This window comes from Rhinopithecus roxellana, chromosome 4 (assembly GCF_007565055.1).
Source record: "Rhinopithecus roxellana isolate Shanxi Qingling chromosome 4, ASM756505v1, whole genome shotgun sequence".
Lineage (NCBI taxonomy): Eukaryota > Metazoa > Chordata > Mammalia > Primates > Cercopithecidae > Rhinopithecus > Rhinopithecus roxellana.
In genome coordinates, this window is record NC_044552.1 from 72,613,784 (window position 1) to 72,641,669 (window position 27,886).

At 44.0% G+C, this 27,886-nt stretch overlaps 1 protein-coding gene across 8 annotated transcripts; it reads left to right on the plus strand.

The window, feature by feature from the left end:
• The first annotated feature begins 225 nt into the window (after nucleotides 1–225).
• Nucleotides 226–27,886, plus strand: DDO (D-aspartate oxidase). 8 transcript variants are annotated; one of them, XM_030929084.1, is made up of 6 exons: nucleotides 232–334; nucleotides 2,324–2,499; nucleotides 7,612–7,720; nucleotides 11,128–11,304; nucleotides 22,870–23,005; nucleotides 27,379–27,886. In XM_030929084.1, the coding sequence occupies exons 2-6, from the start codon at nucleotides 2,328–2,330 to the stop codon at nucleotides 27,415–27,417; spliced, it is 633 nt and encodes a 210-aa protein (XP_030784944.1). In that variant the 5' UTR covers nucleotides 232–334; nucleotides 2,324–2,327; the 3' UTR covers nucleotides 27,418–27,886. The 8 variants fall into 8 exon arrangements, with proteins under 8 accessions (XP_030784942.1, XP_030784943.1, XP_030784944.1 ...); XM_030929078.1 differs by lacking the exon at nucleotides 27,379–27,886 and adding an exon at nucleotides 5,475–5,543 and having other exon boundaries at nucleotides 22,870–24,415; XM_030929082.1 differs by lacking the exon at nucleotides 27,379–27,886 and having other exon boundaries at nucleotides 226–334; nucleotides 11,135–11,304; nucleotides 22,870–24,415.

The following is a 27,886-nucleotide window of genomic DNA, read 5'->3' on the forward strand; positions in this document are numbered from 1 at the left end:
TTATTCACCATACCTACAAACCAGCTGGAGAAAGCCCAGGCTGGCGGCCAGATGGAGGGCTCGCGGGCCAGAAAGGGAAGGGCTTGGCTGAGACAGCACCATGGAGATGACAGGTTGAGGTCACTTGCTCCTTTCTCCAGGGCAATGTGTGACAGAGACAGCTGTGCAAGCCAATGGAAAGGAAGACCAGGGGGAATGTCCTGAATCAAGTCACCAATGGGAAGCAGTTTCGCTTTCCCTCTGTCTCTCAGGGCACGAGGCCAGCCAGGCACTGCAAAACAAGTTTTGGTGCCAGAGACTTTGGTGGCTTCCAAGACTGCTTTTTCAGAGACAGGTACTTGAATTCTTGCTTTCAGCTGAGGGGTCGTTCCATCCGTGCTCTGGGAGTTTGGGGGTGTGAATAAGGTCAGGGGACAGTGATGGACAGGCCACTGTGCCAGGACATACCACATTGCTGGCTCACTCCTCCTCCCTGGCAGCTGGTTATTCTTAGCCACAGATTGCTTGCCCTTTCAACTTAGTTGATTAGAGCTGTTTTGAGAGAGTTTCTGGACATGGGAGGCCAGTAAGGGCATCGGTGGCTGCAGGGCTGCGCTCCTCAAGCCAGCCCCCACCAGGCTGCTGCAGCCTGGGCCCCTTCCCTTCTCTTCCCTCAGCCCTGGCAGGCCCGCTCGCTCTCAGCTGACCAGCCCACTGTACAGCAATCAAATTAATGAATCAAATTAACACAGAAATTCATAGACTGCTCGAGGAATAGGAAGAACACACTAAACTTCATTGGAGGGTTTTAAAGTCTCATAACGTGAGAATCTTCAGAACTGGAAGAGAAAGCAGAGGCCACTAACAACCAAGCCCATATTTCTCCTGCCAAGAGCCCGTGCGGAGGAAGCTGCCCTCCCTTCCAGAGGAAAGGTGAATTTCTGTGTGTGGGTGGCCATGGTTTATACCACGTGGCCTCCAGTGCCCTGATTACTGTACTTTAGACAGAGAAGGGCAACTATGCCAAAGGCAGATTCAGAGGCTGGCTGAGCCCAGCAAGCTGGCCTGGTGCTAGAATTTTCTCCAACAGGGGTGGCAATGACCAACTGGGACAATTGCATTTTTCTCTCTCTCTGGAGTTTAAACCTGAGCCATACAGAGAGAGTCAGAGCAGGAACAGATGGGGAAAGCCAAGGACAGGGAAGCAAAGGCAGGCGGGGATGCTGACAGTGGAGCAAGGTTCCATGGGCGAGGGGTGGGACACCGGGTGCCAGCCCCAGAACACCCGGCCCGGGCTCCGGGATGTCTGTCCACTGTATTTCCATTCAGACTCTCCCAAGGAGCCCCCTTTATGAGACCACCTCACTAGGTCTCTCCTATTTACCACCCAAAGGAGCAAGGAATCCATCTGTTCTGTGTTACAGATGAGGGAGTGGAGGCTAGGAGACCACGGGCTGCTCCTCAGGTCACAGAACCAGTCCAGGACAGAGAGGGAACTGGTGACAGTGGCAGATGGCAGAGGAGCCTGAGTTCAGCTGCTGGAACTTTCTGTAATGTCCTTATTATTAGAAACAAGTTTGTAGACAGAGTTGAATTTTGAGTTGCTCATGGATCATGCTCCTCACCACTGCTCCTCAGGTAATTCTGGGAGCAGAGACTACAGCTCTGTGGTTTTCCATCAGCCTTCCCTAGGTTGTGCCTATAGGGAAAATGGTTTAGAAAAGGGGGATGAGGCCGGGCACGGTGGCTCACGCCTGTGATCCCAGCACTTTGGTAAGCTGGGGCAGGCAGATCACAAGGTCAGGAGTTCGAGACCAGCCTGGCTAACATGCTGAAACCCTGTCTCTACTAAAAATACAAAAATTAATCTGATGTGGTGGTGGGCGCCTGTAATCCCAGCTGCTCAGGAGGCTGAGGCAGGAGAATTGCTTGAACCTGGGAGGCGGAGGTTGCAGTGAGCCGAGATCTCGTCACTGTACTCCAGGCTGAGTGACAGAGCAAGACCCCATCTCAGAAAAAAAAAAAAAAAAAAGGAAAGGGGGAAGAATGTTTAGAAAACTCCCTCCAAATGCAGACCTACTTACTGGCTGGGTGTTCTAAAGGCAAATCCAAGCCAGTTTTGTGCTACTCTCTAAAAGCCCATGGAGACCTTGTTGCCCATACCCCAATATTTAATGGAAAGCAAGTTTATAGGGATACTCTCTTTATCACATAAGAAACACCAATAGGCTAAGTCTTATTCTGAGTGGCTGAAGACCTAAGGAAAAAACTGTCAAGGCCAAACTTTGTCTGGTTGGGAAAATCCTCAAAACAAGGTGTATAGTTCCCATTTCCCTTGTCACAGGCTCATGGACACAGCACGGATTGCAGTTGTCGGGGCAGGTGTGGTGGGGCTCTCCACAGCTGTGTGTATCTCCAAACTGGTGCCCCAATGCTCCGTTACCATCATTTCAGACAAGTTTACTCCAGATACCACCAGCGATGTGGCAGCCGGAATGCTTATTCCTCACACTTATCCAGGTGAGAGATTTCAGCTCCTCTATCAGATACAATAGATGTCAGATAGAATGATGTTAGTGGAATTCTCTTGACAAAGACAGCTGGCTATAGGTGTAAGTGTAATATGTAGGGTTTTTTTCTTTTTTCTTTCTTCTTTCTTTCTTTTTTTTTTCTTTTTAGACAGGGTCTCTCTCTGTCACTCAGGCTAAAGTGGAGTGGTGCAATCTTGGCTCACTGCAGCCTCAACCTCCCAGGCTCCAGTGATCCTCCCACCTCAGCTTCTTGTGTACCTGGGACTACAGGTGCACACCATCAAACCTGGCTAGTTTTGGTATTTTTGTTTGTTTGTTTGTTTAGGGTAATTATTATTATTATTATTATTATACTTTAAGTTCTAGGGTACATGTGCATAACCTGCTGATTTGTTACATATGTATACTTGTGCCATGTTGGTGTGCCGCACCCATCAACCTGTCAGCATAGTTTTTGTATTTTTGTAGAGACAAGTTCTGCCATGTTGCCCAGGCTGGTCTCCAACTCCTGGCCTCAAATGATCCATCCCCCTTGGCCTCCCAAAGTGCTAGGATTCTAGCCGCCATGCTTGGCCATAATGAGTGGTTTTCACATCCTGTTGGTTCATCTCTTAGGACAGCCTCAGTTATGCCGCAGGACAAAAACAACCTCCAAATCTTAACAGCTTAAAAGACAAAAGTTTGTTCTTGCTCACACTACATGTGGACTGAGCATCAGCAAGGGGCCAGCTTGTCATCAGGGACCTAAGCCGATGGAGCAGATGTCATCCTGATTGTCATCAGTGCGTGTGCCCAGGGATGGAGGGGCGGGAACCTCTGAGGTTCTCGCCTCTGTGATTAAACACTCTACAGGAAGCAACTTTCAACGCTTCTGATGATGGCTCATTGGCGGAGTAGGCCACATGTCTCCACACTCAGCAGGAGGCCAGCAAGTGTGATTCTAAGGCTCCCAGAAGATTAGCAGAAGCATGCGATGAGCAGCACTGACGACTACATGATTGGCGGCTCTCTCTTTCCACTGATAACAGTAATGACTATCAAGTCAGAAATTACTTGTAATGGAGCTAAAATTATCCTAACTTCTAAGCCTGTATAAGAACAATTATCAGTATGTTTGTAATCAGTCAATCATAATTAGTCAATATGTATTAAGGCCTGAAGATGCATTTATTATTATTATTTTTTAGACAGAGTCTTGCTCTGTCACCCAGGCTGGAGTGCAGTGGCACGATCCTGGCTTACTGACTCACTGCAACCTCCACCTCTGGGGTTCAAGAGATTCTCGTGCCTCAGCCTCCTGAGTAGCTGGAACTACAGGCATGTGGCACCACGCCCAGCTAATTTTTGTATTTTTAGTAGAGACAAGGTTTTGCCATGTTGACCAGGCTAGTCTCAGACTCCTGACCTCCCAAATTGCTGGGATTACAGGCATGAACCACTGTGCCCCACCAATGCATTGATTTTTGAACATGTCCAGGCATCCTTTCCTTTCCGTATTTTCCACTTGAAATGGAGGAGGAAGAAAATAGCATTCAATAGAAACCAAAATCACACTGCAGTAATGAGGTTCATACTCACTGTCCCCATTTCCTCATTTCCACTCTCTTTTTCCTCTTTAATTTTTTTTTAATCGAAGTTATATATGTCCATAGTTTAAACTGTCAAATAGGTTATAACATTGATTACAAACCCCAGCAATCTGGAATATAAAAATTGCCCTATCCTTTTAATCTGGAAACTCATGTTCTTCAACTTAAGAAGCAATCTTTGAGTTACTCAATTGTTAACTTCCTTCCTTCTGAAGTCCTTTTCCCTCTTTCTGGAAATGTTAATATGCTGGACCTCCCAGACTGGTCCTCCAATTCTTTTAGCTTTCTCCCCCTCCTATTTATCTCTCTCTGTTTTACTTTCTGGGAGACTTACTCAATTTTATCTTTTACCTTGTTATTGAATTTTTTGTTTCTACTATAACATTGCTAATATTCCAAAGCTCTTTTTTGTTCTTTGAATTTTCCTTTGTTATAACATCTTATTTGTGTTAGAAGGTTGCAATGTCCTCTCTTATCTTTATGAAGATACTAATAACAGTTTTTAAAAACTTTCTCCCTGAATAGTATCTGAGTATCTGTCATCTCCAAATTGTGGGGTGTTTTTTGTTTTTGTTTTTTTATTTTCTCATTTTTCATGATAGAGGTTTTTCTTGGCCATGTGGTATTCTTTACCAGCCTGCTGATGGTTATGAGTGGGACTCTGAAGAGCAGACGGGAATTTCTGAGTGTTTGCGTAGGGCTTGTCGCCAATGAGCTCACTGGAGCAAGAGGGCAGGGCCATTTATTTGGGGACATCTGTGAGACATCACAGTTTAAGTTTTTCTTCTTGGGCAGGTCATGTTTCCCAGGGAAGAGGCTTCCATGTGCTGCCTGGGGAAGGTGAAGGCCCGGATGCCAGCTGGCATTCTAGAAGGTGACAGGGGAAGAGGCTGGGGTCCTAGCATCCAGTTTGCATGTGTTTCCTTAACTCTCCTGTTTTCAGCATGGCATCCCTGCCTTTGCTGGTGCTTGGTATTTTCCAGTCCAATGACCCCTAAGAAAGAATAGACACATCTTTTATTAGGGTGGTAATGGCAGTAACCTTGGCATTGCAGGTGCAGGAACTTGGCTGGTCAGCTCCTGGGAACTGCCTCTCAGGAAACAAACATGGGCATCTGGTATGTCCACCAGATGCCAGCTGATATAGCTTGGCTGTGTCCCCACCCAAATCTCATCTTGAATTGTAGTTCCCATAATCCCTAAATGTCGTAGGAGGGACCTGGTGGGAGGTAACTGAATCATGGAGGCAGTTACCCCCGTGCTGCTCTTCTCATGATAGTGAGTGATTTCTCAGGAGATCTGATGGTTTTATAAGGGGCTTTTCCCCCTTTGCACAGCTCAGCTCTCATTCTTCTCTTCCTGCTGCCATGTGAAGAAGGACTTGTTCGCTTCCCTTTCCACCATGATCGTAAGTTTCCTGACGTCTCCCCAGCCATGCTGAACTGTGAGTCAATTAAACCTCTTTCCTTTATAAATACCCTGTCTCGGGTATGTCTTCATTAGCAGCGTGAGAACAGACGAATACACCAGCTTACACTAAGTGCTTTTCTTTTGATGAGAGTTCTTGGGACCATTTTCCAGGCTCTCCTTTGTCTGCATCAGGCCTAAGTGAGTGTTCAGAAGGCTGCCAGCTAGTCATGGAATCATCCCTCAAAGAGGGTTGCTCATCTAAGTGTTCACAGGGCCATCAAGGCCCGAGATCTCTTTGGCCAGGTGGCTGGGTCTCCTGGACCAGGGTTTTTCTCTCTGTGGTGCTACTAGATAAAGACTTTGGTCTTCTCTTTGGGTTTCTTTCCTACACACTATTCAGATGAGCCCAGTCATAACTATCTCCTGTGCTCATAAATGTCAATACCATATGGAGACCATGCCTGACCTGTAGGGTTGTTGTGGGGATTAAATGAGTTGATATATGTAAAGCATTTAGAACAATACCTGGCACATAGTAAGCACTATATCGGCATTTGCTACTGTTCCCACCATTCCAGCTATAGTTCTGTTTTAGCAGCATTTGAACATGAATTAGGTCACCAGGCTTCCTAGACCCACTGTTGGATGGGAATTGTCTGTTCTTTGGGTTGACTTCTTCAGCATGTGAATCTCAGTCGCTATTTTGTTTGTAAGCTTTGGGATGAGAACAGGGAGTTGCATTTTGATACAGCCTCACACACTGGCATAGATTGTTGGGTAAAATCTATTTGAGGTCTAATTTAGTTCCCTCTGCAGCTTATTATTTATTTATTCCTTATTTCTAAAGCAGCATCCCCAGTGTGAAATTTTGGAATATAGTGTTAATTTCACATGGGCACATGTTTAAAGATGGCAGTACAGGTTCGCTACTAAAGAAATATTTATTGGCTCTATAACAAGCGAATTATCTGAAAATCCTGCTACTGACATGCCTTCAGTGACCTGGGGGCTTTGCCTGGGAAGCAGGATGTCTGCAAAGGTCTTTCTATCTGTTCCTTGAATTTCAGGGACACCTCTCCAAATGAAAACCAACTTAGCATCCTCTCTGCCTCAGTTCCCTCGTCTCCTCTGTGGCTTCCCTCATAGCAGTCCCTGAGGCTTATTGTTCCCTGGTCCCTGACCTAACCCTAGCCACTCTCTCCTGATCCTTCCACAAGAATCAGACGGCCACATACTTCAGCCACAGCTGGATTTGTCTGTGATTTTGGGTCATTCCTGCTGTCTCTGTGCCTACACTGGACACTATTATTTTGAGGCTTAAACCTCAAGGCCTCTTGTTTCTTCCCCAACAGGCCTGGCACCCTTCCAAAAGTTGTGTCTGGGTCCAATCCCATGTGTTCTGGCAGAGGTGCCTGGGGATGGTACAGTCCCTGCATGCCCCTGCTGGCCTCAGGAGTGCTACTCTGGCTGGCACCTGATTCCACGGTGTGGAGGGTAATGGCAGCTCCTGCTGGGAAGTCTGGCCTGCAGGGTGCTCGCCTCCAGCATGCAAACTTTGTTTCCTTGTACCAGGAGGCAATCCCCTGGGACTCCCCATCGAGGTGCAGTCTGTCCTCTGTCCTGGTTGGCCTGGTCCCCATAGACCTGCCCATGTCATCCACTGTGTTTTCAGCCCCCAAGAAAGAGGCCCTCCGTCCTTCGTCCTGTTGTCTCAACTGTGTGGCCAGCTGGATCCCGCAGCCATGAACTAAACTCTGCTCAGGTTGGTTATAGATCTGCCAAGGACCTCTGTAATATACCTAGTACCAAAAACCACCTTCCAGCTGCCTCGCATGCCAGGTTTTGCCCTTATTGGCCTGTTTTCCCTCCATTGATTAATCATATGAGCAGATTTGGACAGCGTGTGTCAACATGCAAATCTCTTGTTGCTGACAGATCCTCTGCCACAATGTGGCACTTTATATTAATATTTCTCCCTGCTTCCTTATTTTATTTTTGCCTCCTTAGTTTTTTTCCAAGTTTCTAGGAAGGAGCTTATTTGAAGCATTGTCATTATCATCATTTTCCTTTCTGTTCCACTTTGCTTTTCTCCATGATTACAGACACACCCATTCACACGCAGAAGCAGTGGTTCAGAGAGACCTTTAACCATCTCTTTGCAATTGCCAATTCTGCAGAAGCTGGAGATGCTGGTGTTCATTTGGTATCAGGGTAAGTGAAGAAATTTGAAGTTATTTTAGAATGTAGCATGATCTTAACAGGCATTAGAGTTCAACATAAAATATTTACTGAGTACCTGCTGTGAGCAGAGTGCTGACTTTGATGCAGGAGGATTCAGAAAGAGCATTATAGGCTTTACCCAAAGAACGGAAGAAAGGCAAGTTATGGTATTAGACTTTTTAACAATAAACAACAATCACAGTTTCTCATCACAAATAGGACTGATTTTGGGTTTCCTCAGAGACCATGCAGTGATTTGCAAATTTGGTTAAAAAAAACACGTAGGAGGTAAATGCTGGGTTTGGGTGACGTGGGGATGCTGCAGCCGATGGAAAGCAAACAGGTATGATGCTGGGATGGCTGCAGAGACCTAAGGGATAGGGACTTCTTATTTATTCGGTGTCCTTGGAGAATGAGATCTTCCAAAGAAGGAAATTTTGTAGGTCACTAAACTTGCCTTTTGAAGTACCATTTGGAAAAAAAATATTTCTGAAACTGTTAGCACACTTCTATTTCATTTTTAATGTATAATTTCAGTAGGCATGCATAATTAAATGAAAATTTGAGAATAAATGCTATTTAACATTTTTATTAGTAAGACTAGCACTTAAAACATGACATCTTTTAATATCTTCCTAGACTGAGATCACTTAATATTCTATCACTTTCAATTTACATCTCAGTTTCATCATATGACATAACATACATGGCATTGGTGCATATTACACATGTAACATACATGTGTTAATCTGTGTGATAACAGTCTTTCTGTGGCCTTCTGAAAAAACGTGTCTTACCTCCTCTTTTGATATCAGGCTGCCCACTGACGTTTTCTGCTCGTCTTGTGTACACACTTGCATTGGGTGAATGTCTACCCTTTTCTCTTCTTGTTTTTCCTGACGGTCAAAAACACCAAGACGATGCTGACGTCAGTAATTTCCCAAAAGCCCCTCTTCAAAGTAGTAACTTTGCTTTTCTATCAATCTATGGATTGATTCTTCTGTATAAGTAAATCTAGAGCCAGTTGATGAGCCCAGTAGAAAAAACATTCTCTTTGATTTATGGTTATACTGTCTTTGTCCAAAACCAACATGAGCCAGTCTAATTCACAAATTTTGGCTCTAAGTAATTTTTGGAAACAGCCATGTCCAAAATTCAAATGCCCTGTGCATCTTTGGCATAAGTATATAGGCTTATTCATCTATTTATTCCTTCAAAACAACATATTCAGCATTCTTCAGTATCAGGTTCCTTCTTAGGTATTAGAGATATAGCAGTGAGCAATTTAGTAATACTGCTTGGCATATAGTACATGCTTGACAAATATGCGTTGAGTTAATTTTTAAGGAAGCCAGACACAGTGCTGCCCTTATGTAGCTTATGGTCTGTAGAGAATGCAGTAAATCAAATGAGTTACCAAACTCACTGGGGGCATGAGTTACCAAAAGGAAGAAGTTAGGGTGCTATGGAAGCATATGTCTGGAGAAGAAACTTGCTCTGGGAAGTGATGAGAAGCCATCCAGATCAAAGTGTTTCATCCAAGACCGTCAGGAAGAGTGTAAGTTAGTCTGGCGATGTTGCAGAGGTGAAGTAGGGGTGAGGCAGGGTGGGAGACGAAGGAGACAGCATTCCAGATGGAGGAAACAGCATACACCTAGCCCTGAGTCTAGGGCGACTGTGGTGTGTGGGAGGGACTGAAGGAAGTCCAGAGAAATGGGAAGGCATTGAGGGAGTTTACACAGTGAAGTGACTGGTCATAATTGCATTTCAAAAATACGTTTTCTGCAGTGTGGAGAATAGATTTGTGGGAAGACATGATGATGAGATAGATTGGGTGTGGATAATAGAAACAGAGAGTGGGTGGACTTGAGAAATGCCTAAGAGGAGATTTGATAGGACTTGTCAGTTGATGGTGTGTGAGAGGTGAGTAGGGACAGAGAATCAAGGATGATCCTTGGGTTTCTAGCATTAGCACCTGCATGGATGGGTACCATTTTCTGAGTTAGGTAGGATTGGGAAAAGGGTGGATGTGTGTGCGTGTGTGTGTGTGTGCATGCGTGTGTAAATGCATGAGACTTCTAAGTAGACTGATCCAGTGGGGAGTAGGTAACACGGGTCTGGATCTATTTTTGGAGCTCAAGAGAGAGAATGGACTGGAGATATAACCTTCTAAGTGCTCAGGACTGGAAATGCAGCCTTCTAAGTGTCTGGCCTGTAGGTCATGGTGAAGATATGGAAGAGGGCAGTCTAGCCCAGGGCAAGAGTGGGCCAGCCCAGAGCCCTGCAGTAAAGGACATTTGTACCTTCATGGGGACTGCTCTGAATTAATTACCTACAGATACACATTCTGATGTGGAAATTATTAGCAACTATGCATAGCACTCAAATTATTTTCCTTGCTATTTTTGAGCAATGATGATTTACAACTTTTTTTTTTTTTTTTTAGGCAGGGTCTCACTCGTCTAGGCTGGAACGCAATGGTCCAATTCAGTTCACTGCAGCCTCGACCTCTCTGGACTCAGTTGATCCTCCCACCTCAGCCTCCCCAATAGCTGAGACTGTATAGGCTTGTGCCTCCACACCCAGCTAATTTTTGTAGTTTTTGTAGAGCTAGGGTTTCACCATGTTGCCCAGGCTGGTCTCGAACTTCGCCTTGGCTTCCTAAAGTGCTCGGATTACAGGTGTGAGCCACCATGCCTGGCATTGTAACATTTATTCACATACTGATAAAAACAACCCAATATTTACAAATCTAAACATTTGCATAGCAGCTATTAGGAGTACTATTACAACCTTCTTGTTAACAACCAAATCTAGGCAGGAGCTTTTTAGAAAAGGAGTACTAAATTCCATCTTTAAAAAGCATGTTACTTTTAAGATGTTTTATTTGCCCAGTCAGCAACAACTGCTATTTAGCTACTGAGTTATCTGAACCTAAGAGAATAGTAAAATAGATCATTTTCTCTTTGTATTTATAGAAACTACGTTTTTTAAGTGCTCCAGGCCAAGTGTAGTGGATCATACCTGTAATCCCAACACTTTGGGAGGCCAAGGAGGCAGATCACTTGAGCCCAGGAGTTTTAGACCAGCCTGGGCAACATAGTAAGACTCTGACTCTACAAATAATTTAAAAAATTAGTTGGGCATGGTAGCACGCACCTGTGGTCCCAGCTACCTGGAAGGCTGAGGTGGGAGGATTGCCTGAGCCCCGGAAGTTGAGGCTGCAGTGAGCCGTGATTGTGCCACTGCACTCCTACCTGGGTGATGGAGTGAGATTCTGTCTCAAAAATAAAATATAAAATAAAATAAATAAAAGCTCTAGAGAATGTCACGTGAAGTTTACTAGAAATATGTTATTTCACAAATTTCAGAAAAAAATTTAACTTAATATGTTTGAGTTGGCAGATATTTCAGAGCACTCCTACCGAAGAAGTGCCATTCTGGGCTGACGTGGTTCTGGGATTTCGAAGGATGACTGAGGCTGAGCTGAAGAAATTCCCCCAGTATGTGTTTGGTCAGGCTTTTACAACCCTGAAATGCGAATGCCCTGCCTACCTCCCGTGGTTGGAGAAAAGGTCAGTTGAAATGCTCCCTGCTATTTCCTTATCTGTCATAGCCATAAATTACTTTGTAGCTATTCATAAAATACATACTGAAAAGTCTCTGCCACCCCTCAGAGCTCTTTTACATTGCCTTGCCGCTCACAAATGGCTAGTGCTTTGTAAAAGAATCTGAGGACAGTGTCTGCGTCACAAGGACTAAGTCACACCATGCTTCTAGTAATTTGTCTTCTATTTTTGGTGTGGACTTTGATGCCTGACTTATTCCCTATCCTTCTTGCCCCAGGTAAAACCCTCTTACTGAACCAGTATCTTAGTTTTCCTCATCTGTAAACTGGAAGAGTTTGGAGAATATGTTTCTAGCTATAAAATGATATGATTTACTCTAATTCTTTGGATGAGAGAATCTTTTGCTTATTATAAATTATTTTTGAATTTTTTCTCATTTGTGTTCAAGAAAAAAAGTTTCATTATTTCCTTTTGTCTTAAATAAGAACTCTGAAACTAAGGACCTGTCCAAATTATGCCACTGCTTCCTCACTAAGCTCAGTCTGTGATAGCTTGAACTTGCATTTTGGCTTACTTTTCAGGACTTTCGGGAAACTAGTACCTGGTTTCCAGTTAGGAAACACATCAAGAGTACCTCCATTTGAGATACATCAATAAATCTGTCTCTAGTTTAGTCTGGACTTGCAGGCATGTTGAGAGTTGTGAAACATTGATCCTTTCAATTCCCATAGGTGTATATTTTGGTAAATAGGAGCGATGTAAATTATTGGGTAAATGTTGGGAAAGTGACTTGAAGTAGACCGAGGCAACAGTGATCTGGTACCAGATGTAGGCTATAGGATAATTGATTCATATAATTCATTAATTACACAACTTTTTGTTGAACACTTATATATAGCTGGCATTATGCTAGAAGCTGGTCAAAAAGAAGGATAAAATATGATTTATTTTTAAAATAATTTCATGGTCTATTGGGGATGACTGTGTGTGTATGTGTTTGTATATTAATTAACAATGGCAGTGACACACATGGTAAAATAAACTACAGACTTACACGGGTTGGAATGGGAGCAGAAAGGAGGAAGCCTAGACCTGCTAGGCACATGTCAGTGGCATCACGATCTAGTTTTGTAGCTTTTCAAGTGTTCTTCTCACTTTTACCTCTTAGCAGTTTATATGGGACATTTTGCTTCTGTAAGTCCTAGTTTCATAAAACCCATGCCCTTTTGTGCCTTGTTCACTGGCCCATAAACCGCTGTTTAATTGCCAAGTTTGGACTGGTCTACATCAGCTGATAAACGTATATTTTGAGCTATCACATGATGGAGTTGCCCACTGGCCAACAAGCAAATTTTAGTAGGATCTCCATCTTTCCTGAGTGGCAATAGTGTGTAGTGTTGAATTTTCCCCCTTATAAAAATGACTAGAAATATAAAATTGGAAGCATTGATGCTAGTGATAAGGAATTGAGGCATCATATAACTTATCTTAACAAAATCCAGAATAAAATAAAATAAAACAAAAAAAGTTAGAACATGTGGAAAAAGGCAATAAAATAAAATAAAATTTAGGTAAGTGGAAATTATTAGGCATGGCAAAAAATAGTAGAGTTAACTTTAAATGCAATGCATAATTATTTAGATTATGACCCAAAAAAAAAGCTCAAAATGGAAGAACATGTACAAAATATTGTGTATAAAAGGTGAGGTGTCATTAAGGAGTTTAACTTTTTTTGGTATTACTAGTGGTTTGGGTGTTGAAGTTTCATTATTACCCCCAAGTCCATTGTGTGGCTTTCTCATCTTGGATTTTTGTCTTAATGATCAGTAAGGTTTCTAGAAAACTTGGCTGGAGCCCTGTGGTCTCCAGCAGATCAGAAAGAGGCAGATGAGTGAGAACCTAAGAGTGTTGTTCTCCCTCAGAGACATGGTCTAGGGCTGATTAAGGGCTTTCCTGGGTGGGGACGGCCAGGCGTATGTGTCAGGGATGGTAATTGAGAGAGAGCTAAGGGAGGTAGAGAAACTCTAATAAACTCTTCATACAGATTCCTAACGTTTTGCTTCATTATTTTTGCTTTCTTTTTACTCCTTATACATATTTTCTTTCAGAACCATTTGAAAGTAAGTTGCAGTTTTCCTCTTGTGGCTCAGGCTGGAGTGCAATGGTATGATCTCAGCTCACTGCAACCTCCACCTCCCAGGTTCAAGCGATTCTCCTGTTTCAGCTCTCAAGTAGCTGGGATTACAGGTGCCCGCCACCACACCCGGCTAATTTTTGTATTTTTAGTGGAGACGGGGTTTCACCATGTTGGCCAGGCTGGTCTCAAACTCCTGACCTCAGGTGATCCACCCGTCTCAGCCTTCCAAAGTGCTGGGATTACCGGCATGAGTCACCGCACCTGGCCCCAGGTTTAAATATTTAAATACTTGTTCTCAGAACAAGGGTGTCCTCTTACATAAACACAGTAGTATAATAAAATCAATATCATTATATTGACACAACACTAAAATCTATGGACCTTATTCATATTCTGCTAATTGTCCAAATAATGTCCACATATGAATATAAATACACACAACCCATAATTTTTTCCAGTCCATGATCCCATTGCAGTCACACATTGTCTTCAGTTGTCATGTCTCTTTAGTCTCTAGTCTGTCTTTGTCTTTTATTACATTTACAAGTGTGAATAGTACAGATCAGTTGTTTTGTATAATAGAATGTCCCTCAGTTGGGGTTTGTGTGATGTTTCTCGGGATGGGATTGAGGTCCTGCATTTTGGGAGCTTATGGGTAATCAGGGAAGGGAATGCATAGAAGTAATGTTGAATCCTTATTGCATCATAGAAGGAGGCAGACGATATCAGTTTATCCCCTTATTGGGGCTGCTAACTTTCATCACCCAGAATGTCAGGTATCTCTACTGTGAGGTTACTACTTTTTCTCTTTGTAATTACTAAATATTTTGTTGTGATATACCTGAGACTATGTAAATATCCTATTCCCATGAAACGAGTTCCTATGATAGTAGTACTTTCACCTACGAGTTTTAGTATCCATTGATGATTCTTGCCTGAACTATTTATTACTGTGGTGTTTGCCAAGTGATCATTTTATAACTCCATCTACATAGTTTGCTTTCTACTGTAAAGAAGTTTTCCTTTTCCTATATTTATTTATATCAGCATGAACTCATGGATACCTATTTTATTCAGTGATTTATAACTTACTCCCTCTAATTATTTTGATGTTCAAATTGTCCAAGATTAGCTGAATAGGAGCCCCTTCAAACTGCTCTTGTGTCTTTATGATATGTTCACTTGATTTCCTTTTTTTTTAAAGCACTTTTTTACTTTGGGGCACAACAAAATTCCACACACCCCAAATTTTGAGAAGAAAAACGTTTTCTTTTCATGAATATTTTCCACCATCTTTCCCTTAACACGAACCTAATGCAATGCCACAATTTAAATTTATGAATTCAGTGCAGAAAGAAATCATCTTTTCTCTTTTTCCATTCTCTTTTCCTCTGTCCCCTGAAATTTTCACTCTGTTGCAATGTAAATCCTGATTTGAGGTGTAGCTGAAGAACACACCCAGCATCAGACCCACCTCTACCACAACCACCAGGAAGGCCAAGTTGACATTCAGAATTTCTAGATTCCTAAGAGTGCTGCATCTTCACATGGCAGCAAGGGGGCCCAGAGGCATGCCAGGAAGCACCCGCGCTCTTTCCATATCTTCCCTGAAGACAGTTGTCCTTGGCCACTCCTTGGGCTCCGGGGTGCACACAGTGGCACAGTCTGCCCCTGGGAGGAAGACAGTGCAGGCCCTGAAAAAGGGCAGGGAATATGGGGATCCTGGGTCCCCAGAAGACGGGCTAGAAGGGAAGGCATAGGACTCTGGCTGGGCGCATGCCCCAGTCCCACACACTCAAGAAGAAGGGCATGGCTGGAGAAGGGCCAGAGCGGGGTCCTCTGGTTGACCAGCTGAAAGAAGGTGCGGCTCAGATGAGCCAGAGTAAGTTTTGAGTCCTAGTGGTAGCCTTGAGCTTATGAGTAATCAGGGAAGGGGGTGTGAAGCGTTTCTTCACAAACTTTCTTCACCCAAACTTTCACTGAAGCATTGGCTCTAAAGTCTAGAAGTGAAATGCAAATGCTTAATTCCTCCTGGGAGAGAGGGCTCATTGCTTTCATTTTGCTTTAAGGGGCAAATTTTTGATAAGGCCCTGGGGAGATGAGGAGAGTTCTGATGGGGCAGGGAGGGGGCATGAAGGCCCAGGGCACTTGAAGAGGTGTCACTGTCGGAGGGGGCCGAGGCAGGGACGCCAGCCTCCCCCTCAGCACACAGTCCTCTCCTCTGAGGAGTCCTCATAAGTCTCCCAGTTGGCCTGGTGCCGCCCTGCGTCGTGGGCAGTGTCTTCCTCTGCAGGGGCTGGGGCTCCCCACGCGGGACTGTGAGTGGGCGCCAGTCCCCGCCCCGGCCCGCTCCTGCGCACCTCCCGGCTCCCACTACTCCGAGAGAGAATGTTTTAGCTCCCGGCAGCCCGCGTCATTTCCACACCCAACCAAATATTATCTGAATGATTTCTTCCTGCTTCCAAAGCTGGAAGACAGGCCCCGTAGTTCCATCATCGCTGTGTTTTCAGGCCTGACCCCTGACTGCGGGAGGAAGGCTTAGGTGAACCCTGCCACCCCGTCCTCAGCTGCGGGCTTGCGGTCAGCATTTCCCGCCACTTAAAATGCTCCCCCGCCAGGGGGCTTCAGGCCGCGGGGACCGCAACGCCATGGGCCTGAGACCGGGGGAGGCGGCGGTGCCTGGAAATACGCCGCCTCCGGACTGTGGGTCAGTTATGGGCAGCGGGGAGGAGAGGACCGAGGGCTGCCCTTGTCCCCCAGAGTCCTGGGGAGACCTTCTTCAGTCCGTTTGTTTGATATGGGGGCCCGCTAGGAAGGCGGCCGAGACGTGAGTGCCTCAGACAGAAGGCACGGGGTGTGCTGCGAAGGAAGACTTCAGCGCCTCTGCTCCTCAGCCTCTTGTACCCCTGAGACCTGGCTCCCTCCTGACCCCGGTGTGGGGCCTCCACAGACAGCTCCCGATGGCCCCTGCCCATGCAGATTAGCTCCCTGCAGCCTGGAGCCTGCGTCCGACCAGGCTGGTGGAAGAACGCACGTCCCCTTTCCTCCCGCAGGAGGCTTTGCAGCTCCGGACTCCTCTCAGCCCAAAACGGGCCTTTCAGGGCGAGCACTTCAGGCAGGGTGGGCAGCAGGGCCACGTCCCGGTGAGGGAGCGACACCTGGGCCTCACTCTGGGCTGCCGCCCACTAACCTCCTGCCAGGCGACCCAGATGGGACGCCACACAATCTCTGCTTGTTCCTCACACTCAGGGTCTATTTTGTTGCCACCTACGCCTCTTCCACACAATGTGAGTGTTCAGCCTTCAGTGTTCTCACTCAAAAATAAGCATTTGCTCAGCAAGCCACACAGCAATGGCTTCAACCTAAGCACGATTCTTCTGAAATAATACAAACTTCCGCAAAAAATGTTTTTGTACTACAAATTAGATCGTTATTGTTTTTCAAAAGATAGAAGAGATCATCTCCTTCTCCAACAAAAAATAAAACAATAATGCCCAATAATATACAGAACAAACACAAACAAAAACCCCACAGAGTTTGAGTCACCCATGCAGGTCATATTTTATATCATATTCTGCCAGTAGAGTTAAATTCTACTGCTTTATTACTGGCTCCTTCCAGGAAATGAATCAGCGAGGCATTAAGTCTTCCTCCAGGCAGCCCATCTAAATCAATCCTCCCGGAGGGACCAGGATTGTCCTGCCTTTGATGAGATTCAGAAAACTGGGTGGCCCATTTCTGTGCTGGGCCATGGTAACATGGACACACTTATCTCTTTCCAAGAGGCCATGCCTTATCCTGTGTCCCCAGGGAGGCCCCATGCTGACCTCAGCACTGGCCACTGAGCTAGTTGCCTGGTACTTTCCCTGCCCCTCCTCTGATTAGGCCTCTCTGTAACTTTCTCTGGGAGAGTCCTCTAGCGCTCATCTTTTTCTTCTCCTGTATCTTGTGTTCTCCTGCTCGGCCTGACTCACAGTAATGCCTATGAAAGAATCTGGCTTCCTTGGCACCATCATTAGCCCTATTAGACAGCTATGTCTGCCCTGGAGCTCACCAGGAGCTTGTCCTTTCCCCTGTCACGGGCTCTCCACATCACAGCCCCTGCCTCCCTGTTTAGTGCTACCTGAGATTCCTTTCTTGCCATGGCTTCAGCTTCAGTGGAGTATGGGAATTGCCTCTGATTCCAAGAGCACAGAGGGGATGAGGGGACTCTTTGCTCCTGGGAGGTCGAGTGTATGTGTATGTGTGTGTGTGTGTGTGTGTGTACATGTGCATTTAAGATTTGCTTAGTGGACCCTTGTTTTCCTCAGGGGCACAGCCAACTCAATTTACCTCCTTGCTGAAACTCCCAGTGAGGTGAAGGAAAGGCGCTGAGGGTGACCATCCTCCATGTCTGTGGATCAGGCCGATGCAGTCCAGCAGAGGGCTAACTTAAGCTTGGGGAAATGGACGCTTTTATGTTTTAGGGTGATGACCAGAGGATGTTGGGCTGGGGCTATTTTGTGAGTCCTGCTTCTTGAGTGCCCCCAACCCCATTTCCTCATGGGAGGTTGGGACAATGGTATTCTCTCTCTCCAGGATGAGGTCTTGCTCAATTGCAAGAAGCCTCAAGAGGAAAGTCACCATGCTTCTTGTACCTCCAACCATGTCACCCCAAACTTGCAGAATAACTACCTCATATGGTCATAAAAGCAGCCTGGTAGGCACTTGGTCACCTAATTTAACATCTGACTTCTGGGTACAGTTTCCTCCTATGCATTGGTGCCATCTTATGCATTGCCCATGGGGTATATAATAATGACTGGGCATCGCTATGTGGTTGCATTACAACAGCATAAAGGTGACCAGTCTCCAGGCACATTTAATGAGTTTTCCTCTGGGATCCAAGGCCTATGAGCAATGCAGCACAGGAAACCTGACAAGGCCTAGCCACTAGGATAGCTTAAGAAGTCACCAGGCACAGGTTGGACTTTTATCAGTAGCTTGACCAGCAGGGAACCTTTGAAATGGAAAAGAAAAGACATTTACACTTATTGAATACTTGCATAATCATCATAGAAATGCTGTAAGCTAGGCACTCTTATCCCTAGGAAACAATTTCAGTGAGTTTTAAAAATTTGCTGACATCCCAAGGCTGGCAGATTCTCTTATTCCCCCAAATTATGAAAATAATCTGAGTTTTAATTAATTAGGATATCTGGAGCACAGAACATAATGTTCAAATATTAACACATGGAATCTACAATGTAAGAATCAAAAAACCCCACAAAATCAAAATAATGTTCAAATAATGATCAGTTAAAACTTTTCAAAATTGAAATATCATCCTTAATGAAACATAAGTGATATACAGGTATGGAGGGTACGAATACTCATAGATGATGCACTGGGTCTTGTGTTTTACAGTAGCATGAAAAACCCCTAAGCACTTTTTAAAAAATAAAAGGTCTTTATTGAGCAGCTATAGTGTGTTAGGCACAGTGTTATGCTTTTTCCAGACGTTGTCTCATTTCATTTTCACAACGAGCCTAGGGAGTCAGTATTATTACCCCCATATTATGGATACAGGATTAAAGCTTAGAGAAGTGGAATAATTTGGCCAAGGTCATATGAATGGTAAAGGGTAGAGGCCTCCTAAGTACTTTTTAAAGGTGTTTTCTTTGTGTTCACCTTTTGAAAGATTATAAACACGCTGAAACGTGTTGCTCAGTATTACTACAAAACTCCAATTTACTCTTCTTTCTATGCCAATGTTTAGGTGAAAAACAACCTTTACAGAGTATTTTACCTTTAAAAACATTTATCTATTACTATATGTTTAAGAACATAATTTAAGTTTCTAAATTGGTTATTCTTACCGAGAGAGCCAAAAAAAAAAAAAAAAAAAAAAAACCTGTCTCCATAAAGTTTGCTACATTAAATACTTTTTATCTACAAACAGTTTTACTTATAAAACAAACAAACAAACACAACAGTAGCTCCAGCTTCATTCTCTCTCTTTAACTCCTTTTAGTTACACCAAAAAGTAATCCATTGGCTTTATTGGTTCTCTGTGGCCCCAAAGTGTAGATGCTTGCCCAATTCTTTTCTTTGGTTTCCTCATCTCAGGTAAACAACATACTCCCTTCCTTGGATTTTTAGAATAAAAAGCAACCAAATTTAGGTTCTGTTGTTTGAAGCACTGATGCTGGCAATGCAGCTTGCATTTAATAGGAAGGGCGTTGCAGGTTCATGTGATCTCAGAGCAAGCGGAGCCTCTGAGTTCTTCTTGCCTCCTAAGGGTGCTGGGCAGAGTACAAGCCCTCAACAAATATTTGCTGAATAATCAATGAGTCTAATCCAGAGGGTTCAAACTGTTCTTGAAACTGCTCAGTGGAGATACTTCAGAGGTCTCTGCAGAGGGAGGGAGTGTGAAGAGACCGAGCAGATGGAGCTCTGCCCAGCAGCTTGGCCTTCAGTCAGATGCAGAGAACTGCAAAGATGCTGAGACAACAGCCTATGGCTGGTACTTGATGGAATATGACGCTGAGCTATTGGGGTCAGGGTCTAAGATGCCACTGAGTAGCAACGTTGGTCTCTTCCGCACTCATCAACGTGAGGCATTTTCTCTTCCTTCCTTCCTTCCTTCCTTCCTTCCTTCCTTCCTTCCTTCCTTCCTTCCTTCCTTCCTTCCTTCCTTTTTTCTTTCTTTCTTTTCTTTTCTTTTCTTTTCTCTTCTCTTCTCTTCTCTTCTCTTCTCTTCTTTTCGAGATGGCGTCTTGCTCTGTCTCCCAGGCTTGAGCACAGTGGCACGATCTCGGCTTGAACCTCCACCTCCTAGGTTCAAGGGATCTTCCCATCTCAGCCTCCTGAGTGGCTGGAATTACAGGCGTGTACTGCCACGAACGTGAGGCATTTTCTAGAAATGCAATTCAGCATCAGAAGGCCAGTTTTCTGCTGATCTTAATACAAGTTTAAATTAAACTTTCCAACCGGGAAGTGGGATGGAAAGTTAGAATCACTTCAAAGAGACCCTCCTTGCTAAGTTAAAATTAGTTGTCAAACCCATGCCATCATTGACCACCATAGCCACTGCAGAAGTTTCTGACTTTTCTTATTATTTTCCTTCACATTAAACCTGTTTATCTGGCCTTGAAAGTAGATAGTGCTCAGAACTGCTGTGATGATCACTTCTGCTCTCTTAGGGGCAGGCAGGATACAAGCACTCTGCCTCCATTTTCGAGGGCAGCCCTTCCCAGTTTCTCCCTGAAACGGCTTGGATGGCAGCAGTCAGAGAAAGAAGATGCCAAAGTTGTGCCACCCTGTATTTTTCTCCAGACAAAAAGAACCAATAGGATGTGTAAGATCGGCGTGGTGCATTGGCAGGCAAGCAGGAGATCCAGGAGAGCCGATGGTGTAGCTCCAGTCCGAAGGCCAGCAGGCTTGAAATCCAGGAAGAGCCAATGTTTTAGTTCCAGTCCAAAAAGAGGAAAAAGCCAGCGTCCCAGTTGGAAGGCAGTTCAGCAGAAGGAATTCTTTCTTCCTTGGAAAAGGGTCAACTTTTTTGTTTCATTCAGGCTTTCAACTGCTAAGATGAGGCCTACCCACATTAAAGAAGGCAATTAGCTTTACTCTGCCTACTGATTTAAATGTTTTTCTCATTCAAAAACACTTTCCGCAGAAACACACAGAGTATGTTTGACCAAATATCTGAGAACCCATAGCCCAATCAAGTTGACACATAAATTAACCATCACAGGTCCAAATCAGGATTTCATATCGTCTTTAGTATTGGCTAACACTTACTTCCAGTCCACTAGGTATGGGGCACTTAGCTGGGTCATAGGGATGGTAAGAAGCATAAGATACAATCTCTCCCCTTGAGGAATTCGTGATTTATTGATAACAGTCCTCTAAAATGTTTTGTGATTGATGACTGTTCAAAGTAGTGGCCATTATTTTATTGGAACCTCACAACCATCCTGTGAGACAGGCAAGGGAGGTATCCTCCCCACGATGCAGATGAGGAAACTGAGATTTGGAGAAGTGAGGTGAGTTGGCCAAGAGCTCAAAGCTAATGTGAGGCAGAGCTGGGACATAAAGCCAGGTTTTCTGATTTCACACCACTTCTCCTTTAAAACTTAGTCAATTCTGCCAAGCATTTACACTTCTGTCTGCCAGTTCCTCTGTCAGCCCTTGAGGAAGGGCACTGTCACTCACACCCTTCTGGCCCCTCTTAGCAGCGCCCTGCATGCAAGCATTCGGTCTGCATCTATTGAACAGAGCTGCTGATAGTCTCTTTCTCTATTCTACAAGTGATCTGTGAATAAGATTACAGGTCCTGGAGGTTATTGTTTATTGGGTAGACTTTCCGTTTTGTGAGATTAAAAAAGTTCTGGAGGCTGGGTGTGGTGGCTCATGCCTATAATCCCAGCACTTTGGGAGGCAGAGGCAGGTGGATTGACTGAGCTCATGAGTTGCAGACCAGCCTGGGCAACATGGCGAAAACCTGTCTCTATCAAAAATACAAAAAATTAGCTGGGCATGGTGGCACATGCCTGTGGTCTCAGCTACTCAGGAGGCTGAGGTGTGAGGATCACTTAAGCCCAGGAATTCAAGGCTGCAGTGAGCTGAGATCATGCCACTGCACTCCAGCCTGAGTGACAGAGTAAGACCTCATCTCAGAAAAAATAAAAGTGTTCTGGAGATGGAGAGCTCATATGGATGGTGATGACGGTTGCACAACAAGGTGAATGTGCTTAATACTACTGAACTTTACACTTAAAAATCATCAAAATGGTAAATTTTATGTTATATGTATTTTACTTCAATTTAAATAAAGACTGCAGGTACTGGATAAGCCATTTCTTTTCATGATTGATATAGTTGGTCCAAAAAACATACCAATTACCAATCACAGATGCCATTTAGCTCATCAGCTACAAATATTTTGTGTTCTTCTCGTGCTAACACACTTGTAGACGAAGAGCTGGTGGGGATATGACCCCTGTACCTTTTAGTTAGGGAGACCAGACTAATACAAAGGAGCATGCAAGAGTTAACAATATGAGATAAAATGTAGCAAATTTAGTGTTAAATAAGTAGTAGAAATAAGAAATGCTTGGACATGTAAAATACCAAATCAACTTGGCATTTATCCAGCATCTATAACAATATAGGAATTCTACAAAATTTTAAAAGGGCAAAGCATATAATTACCTTTGTTTTGAACTTTCAAGTGGTTTCCATTTAGATTCAACTTTAGAAATCCCCAGTTCCTAGGACGTGAAGCAGTTGATGGCTAGAATTTGGCCTGATTGGGCCCTGGAAGCTCCTGGGGTATTTGTTCATGAGATGATCGCCTAATTTTTGTTCCTGGGTTCCTTTTGTTTACTTCCTGGAAGTAGTTGATCAGAATGCTAACAAAGGTTCACTTCATGACCTCTCTTCCATAGGATAAAAGGAAGTGGAGGCTGGATGCTCACTCGGCGAATAGACGACCTGTGGGAACTTCATCCGTCCTTCGACATCGTGGTCAACTGTTCAGGCCTTGGAAGCAGACAGCTTGCAGGAGACTCAAAGATTTTCCCTGTAAGGGGCCAAGTGCTCCAAGTTCAGGCTCCCTGGGTGGAGCATTTTATCCGAGATGGCAGTGGGCTGACGTATATTTATCCTGGTATGTCCCATGTAACCCTAGGTGGAACTAGGCAAAAAGGGGACTGGAATTTGTCCCCAGATGCAGAAAATAGCAGAGAAATTCTTTCCCGATGCTGTGCTCTGGAGCCCTCCCTCCACAGAGCCTGCAACATCAGGGAGAAGGTGGGCTTGAGGCCCTACAGGCCAGGCGTGCGACTGCAGACAGAGCTCCTTGCCCGAGATGGCCGGAGGCTGCCTGTAGTCCACCACTATGGCCATGGGAGTGGGGGCATCTCGGTGCACTGGGGCACTGCTCTGGAGGCTGCCAGGCTGGTGAGCGAGTGTGTCCATGCCCTCAGGACCCCCATTCCCAAGTCAAAGCTGTAGATGACATAAAATGACAGCAAATAGACTGAGAGACTGTTGATCAAAGCACAGAATAGGTTCAAATGACTTTTCCACTGCACGTAAGTTTAATTAGACATTTCTTTGTTTTCAACATTAGAAGTGGTATAACATGTAAGCCGAGCACAGTGGCATGCCTATAGTCCCAGCTACTTGAGAGGCTGAGGCAGGAGGATCACTTGAGCCCAGGAGTTTAAGTGCAATCTGGATAATATAGCCAGACCCCACCTCTAAAAAAACCAACAACAACAAAAGAAATGATGCAACATGTAGGCTTACTTAGGAAGTCTACCATTGATGACATAGGGCATAAAGCTCTATTTTTTGTTAAAAAATACTTCTTATAGAGTAAAATTTCTTTAGAACTGATGTCCAAGGACCTATGCAGATTTATATGAATGTTGGAAGCTATAGAGATTTTGATATCATTTGGCTTGTAAATCCACAGGAAGAGATAATGTATGGAAAACACTTAAATCACTGTCAATTGTAGAGCTGCCCATGATCTTCTTAGGTTATAGCCAAGTCAGCAACATAATTCCTCTAAATAAAATTACATGGTGCTCACGCAATGCAGGATTATTACGTTTAATTGAAGACAAAGCATGCTTGTTCCTATTACTGGCGGCAACCTTTTCCTCCCCTCAGCTGGTAATGATGGTAGGAGACAGAGATGAAGCTGCCTGTGGATGTCATATCACTTCACTAGCTGCCTGGGGTCAAACACCTAGGGGTTGTACATTCCATTACTGTAAATGGTTGAGAGCTGGTTTGCGGTATGTTTGGCTTAAGCATTTTTGAAGATGAACAGCATGTGCAGCCAAAGAACTAATTTGCTAATTAAGGTGAAACAATCATTCTGAATGAAATATAATCAGAGTATTCTGCAGTTTGTTAAGAAGTTTTGGGGAGGAGGGGAATGTGTCTCACAATAAAATGAGTTGCAATTGTTGAGCTAAATGAATTGAACCTGTTTTTTGACTCAGGCCTACTCAGAGCCTTTAATGTGTGCATGTGAAATGTGAATCCTCTCGAGAGCTTGGGTGGATGGAAAAGGACGTGCTGGTATTGAGGTAAAGAGGCTTGAGGAGGCTGGGCACGGTGGCTCACGCCTCCAATCCCAGTACTTTGGGAGGCCGAGGTGGGTGGATCACCTGAGTTCAGGAGTTCAAGACCAGCTTGGCCAGCATGGTGAAAGCTCATCTCTACAAAAATACAAAAATTAGCTGTGCATGATGGCGGGTGCCTGTAATCCCAGCTACTCAGGAGGCTGAGGTAGGAGAATCGCTTGAACCCGGGAGATGGAGGTTTCAGTGAACTGAAACACACCATTACACTCCAGCCTGGGTGACAGAGCAAGACTCCGTCTCAAAAAAAAAAAAAAAAAAAAAAAGGCTTGAGGAGAAATAGCTTTAATTTTAATTTTTGGGGAAGATGACTTCTGTTAAATGATACAGTAAGTTCTATTTTGGACATCCTGAGTGAGATGTAGGGTTGCCAATGAAGAAAGTGTGGGAAAGAGAAAGCTCTCAGCACAGCTACAGCTTTACTGTTGTGTTCATTCAGAACTTGCATATGATTTTGTTTGCAGAGAACATTCTGCTGGTAGACAGTGAGAGAAGAGCCCACCAGTGTTTTATGCAATCATAATCATTCCTTGCAGTATTAACATTCTCAAGTAAAATCAAGTGTGGGCTCTTTTCTATAGACTTCCACCAGGGGGTGGTGTTGTATCAGATTCAGATACATTGGTACATCCAAAAATTTAGAAATGACTAGAAATAAAAGATGGATACCAAGTATATATAGTGTGTGTGCTTCTTTTGAGGTTTTGGAGTTTATATACCCCAAGTGCAACTCTTCTGCATTCTAAGTATTTGAGAAATGTATAAGTTTAGACAGACTGGAAACACACATATGTATCATACATAATCTGTGAAAAAATAAAAGGTTATGATAAAATGGCATTTTTTAAAGAAGGAAATAATTTTTTAGTAGTTAAAAATAAAAATGAAGGCCACAGTTCAGAATAGGTAGAATTTCAGCCATTTCGAGGCAGCTTTAAGTGTACTTCTTTGTTCACTACGCCTGTGGTTTAGATCCTGTGGCATTTTCATTGTGTGTGATGGCTCACCTTCTATGACCTTTGCCTATTTGCTACTCTAGTTCAGCTTCACTCTGCATTTTATATTTCTAAAGTGCAGCACTACAAGAGTGCAAGATTGGAAGCTTCTTGAGAAAGTGGTCGTGGCTGCATGCCCTGATTTGATTTTCACTAATTGCTAAATATTTGTTCGCAGTGTCTCTGAAATATTATTCATTTCGGTCAGTAGCTGCCAACCTGGGCTGCACCTTAGAATCACCTGGGAAGTTTTTAAACAATGTTGACGCCCAGCAGTGCTTTATGAAATTAAAATCTTTGGTGGGTGAGGCGGAGCTGCTGCATCAGTGTTTACTTAAAGCTCTCCACGAAGTTCTGAGAGCCAGGGCTGAGAACCACTGAGCACTCCTTCCCTCCTCTCCTTCTAGGCCCCCGCTGCTAGCATCACCATCATCCTTCCCTTCCTTCCTCACTATCTTGGTGCATGGAGCTCAGAGGGATGTGCTCACTCAGGCAAGTGTGTCCTTAGGCACTTCTGGGCAAGCTGGCCTAGAAGAATTAGCTGTCTCCCAAAGTAGCTCTTTAGAAATACTGAAACCACCTTGCTGGCTATCGGTCAGCTGCTCCAAGACAGCTATCTGTCTTTATCTGAAAGACAAGAGACTGAGTGTACAAATGGACAATGGCTAGACCACATATAAAAATAGAACTCTGGCCCACAAGCTGCAGCAACCTGCCCAGGAAACCAATTCCCTTATCTACAATAAACAACACAGGAAGCCAGCCTCCTATGTGAGTATATCGGACTTGCAGGAAGCCAGATTGCTATCTCTAGAAATAATCCAGAAAGATAAACAATAACTTCTGTAACAATTCGCACAAAATGGCCAGGACTCGATTAATAACTGACAGCATCCCTAATTGTTGCCCCCACCTCTAATTTAGAACAAATCAGAGAAAAAAAAATATTTGCCCCCACTTCTAACTTAGGACCAACCACATAGGATGTTCTGCTTCTAGTTAACTCGCCTGCAGTGTCCCCATGCCTATCAGGACATATATGAAGTCTTCTCTTTTTTCTGTTGTGAAGCTTTCTCACCCCTTTGCCTACCTTTGGATCTCTGCCAAATGTAAGTGTGTAAGTGTGATGGGCTGACTCCCTTGTTATAGTAAAATCTAAAGAAATAGGCTTTGTCTTTCTCATTTGACTGGTGTATTAGTCAGGGTTCTCCAGAGAAACAGAACCAGTAGGACATATGTAGATACATAGAAAGAAATTTCTTATGAGGGTTGGCTCACACAATTCTGGAGGCTGAGAAATCCCGTGATGTGCTGTCTGCCCGTTGGAGGGCCAGGAGCGCTGGTGTAGTTCTAGTCCAAGCCTGAATGCCTGAGACCCAGAGGAGCCAGTGGAGTAAGTCTGAAGGCCACAGTGCTGAAATCCAGGGACAGGAGAAGACGGATGTCCTAGCTCAAGCAGAGAGCAAATTTGTCCTTCTTCACCTTTTTCTTCTATTCAAGCCCTCAACAGATTGGATGGTGTCCACTTACATTGGTGAAGACAATCTTTACTTAACTTACTGATTCAAATGCTTAACTCTTCCAAAGATATCCTCATATATATATACCCAGAAAGAATGTGTTGCCAGCCAGCTGGGCACCCTTAGCTCAGTCCATTTGACACATAAAATTAACCATCACAGCTGATCTTCATTTACTTCAAAGATTTCAATGTTTATATAAGTTGAGGTCTTCCTGGGTAATCGGTGCTACTGCCTGGGAATAGACTGCTTTATTTTTTCTTTCTTGTTTTCTGTTTCAGAACATCTTTTATTTTTTTCTGAACATGAAGAACAACTGATTTCCTTCTTAAATCTCTGCTTTCAAGTGTCTGGCCTTTGTGACTGAGTGTCTGCCTGCTGTGTCTGTGACCCAGAGGAACGAGGCTGCTTTGAGCACTGTCAGTGCCACCATGTGTTTCTTCTGCAGGCAAAGGTTATGCACAAACTTTTAGGATTTTTTTTTTTTTTTAACTTTTGGGATTTTATTTGCTTAGGAAGAAAAAATGTTAAACAGAAAGGCCATAGCCCAGTTGGACACAGTTGTATAGAAGAAAGGCTATTTTTAAAAATGACATATATTCTTTTTATTGAATAATGCATTCAAATCAACTGATATTTGAACCAGTTTTTCTCAATCAATTAAAAGCTTTTGGAAAAAAGGAAGAAAAGGATGGTGGAACATGTGTCCACTGGGAGTTGTAGTTCTTAGAAACCTGTTCCAAGACTTACATAACTTGTCAAATATTTGAAATAAATGCAGCATTTTTT

Excerpts from the sequence above, each read along its gene's own strand:
- DDO (XM_030929078.1), top strand. The coding sequence starts at position 2,328 with ATGGACACAGCACGGATTGCAGTTGTCGGGGCAGGTGTGGTGGGGCTC. Across the intron at positions 5,544-7,611 it reads CTCCCCAGCCATGCTGAACT|ACACACCCATTCACACGCAG; the intron begins GTGAGTCAATTA and ends CCATGATTACAG. Across the intron at positions 7,721-11,127 it reads GGTGTTCATTTGGTATCAGG|TTGGCAGATATTTCAGAGCA; the intron begins GTAAGTGAAGAA and ends AATATGTTTGAG.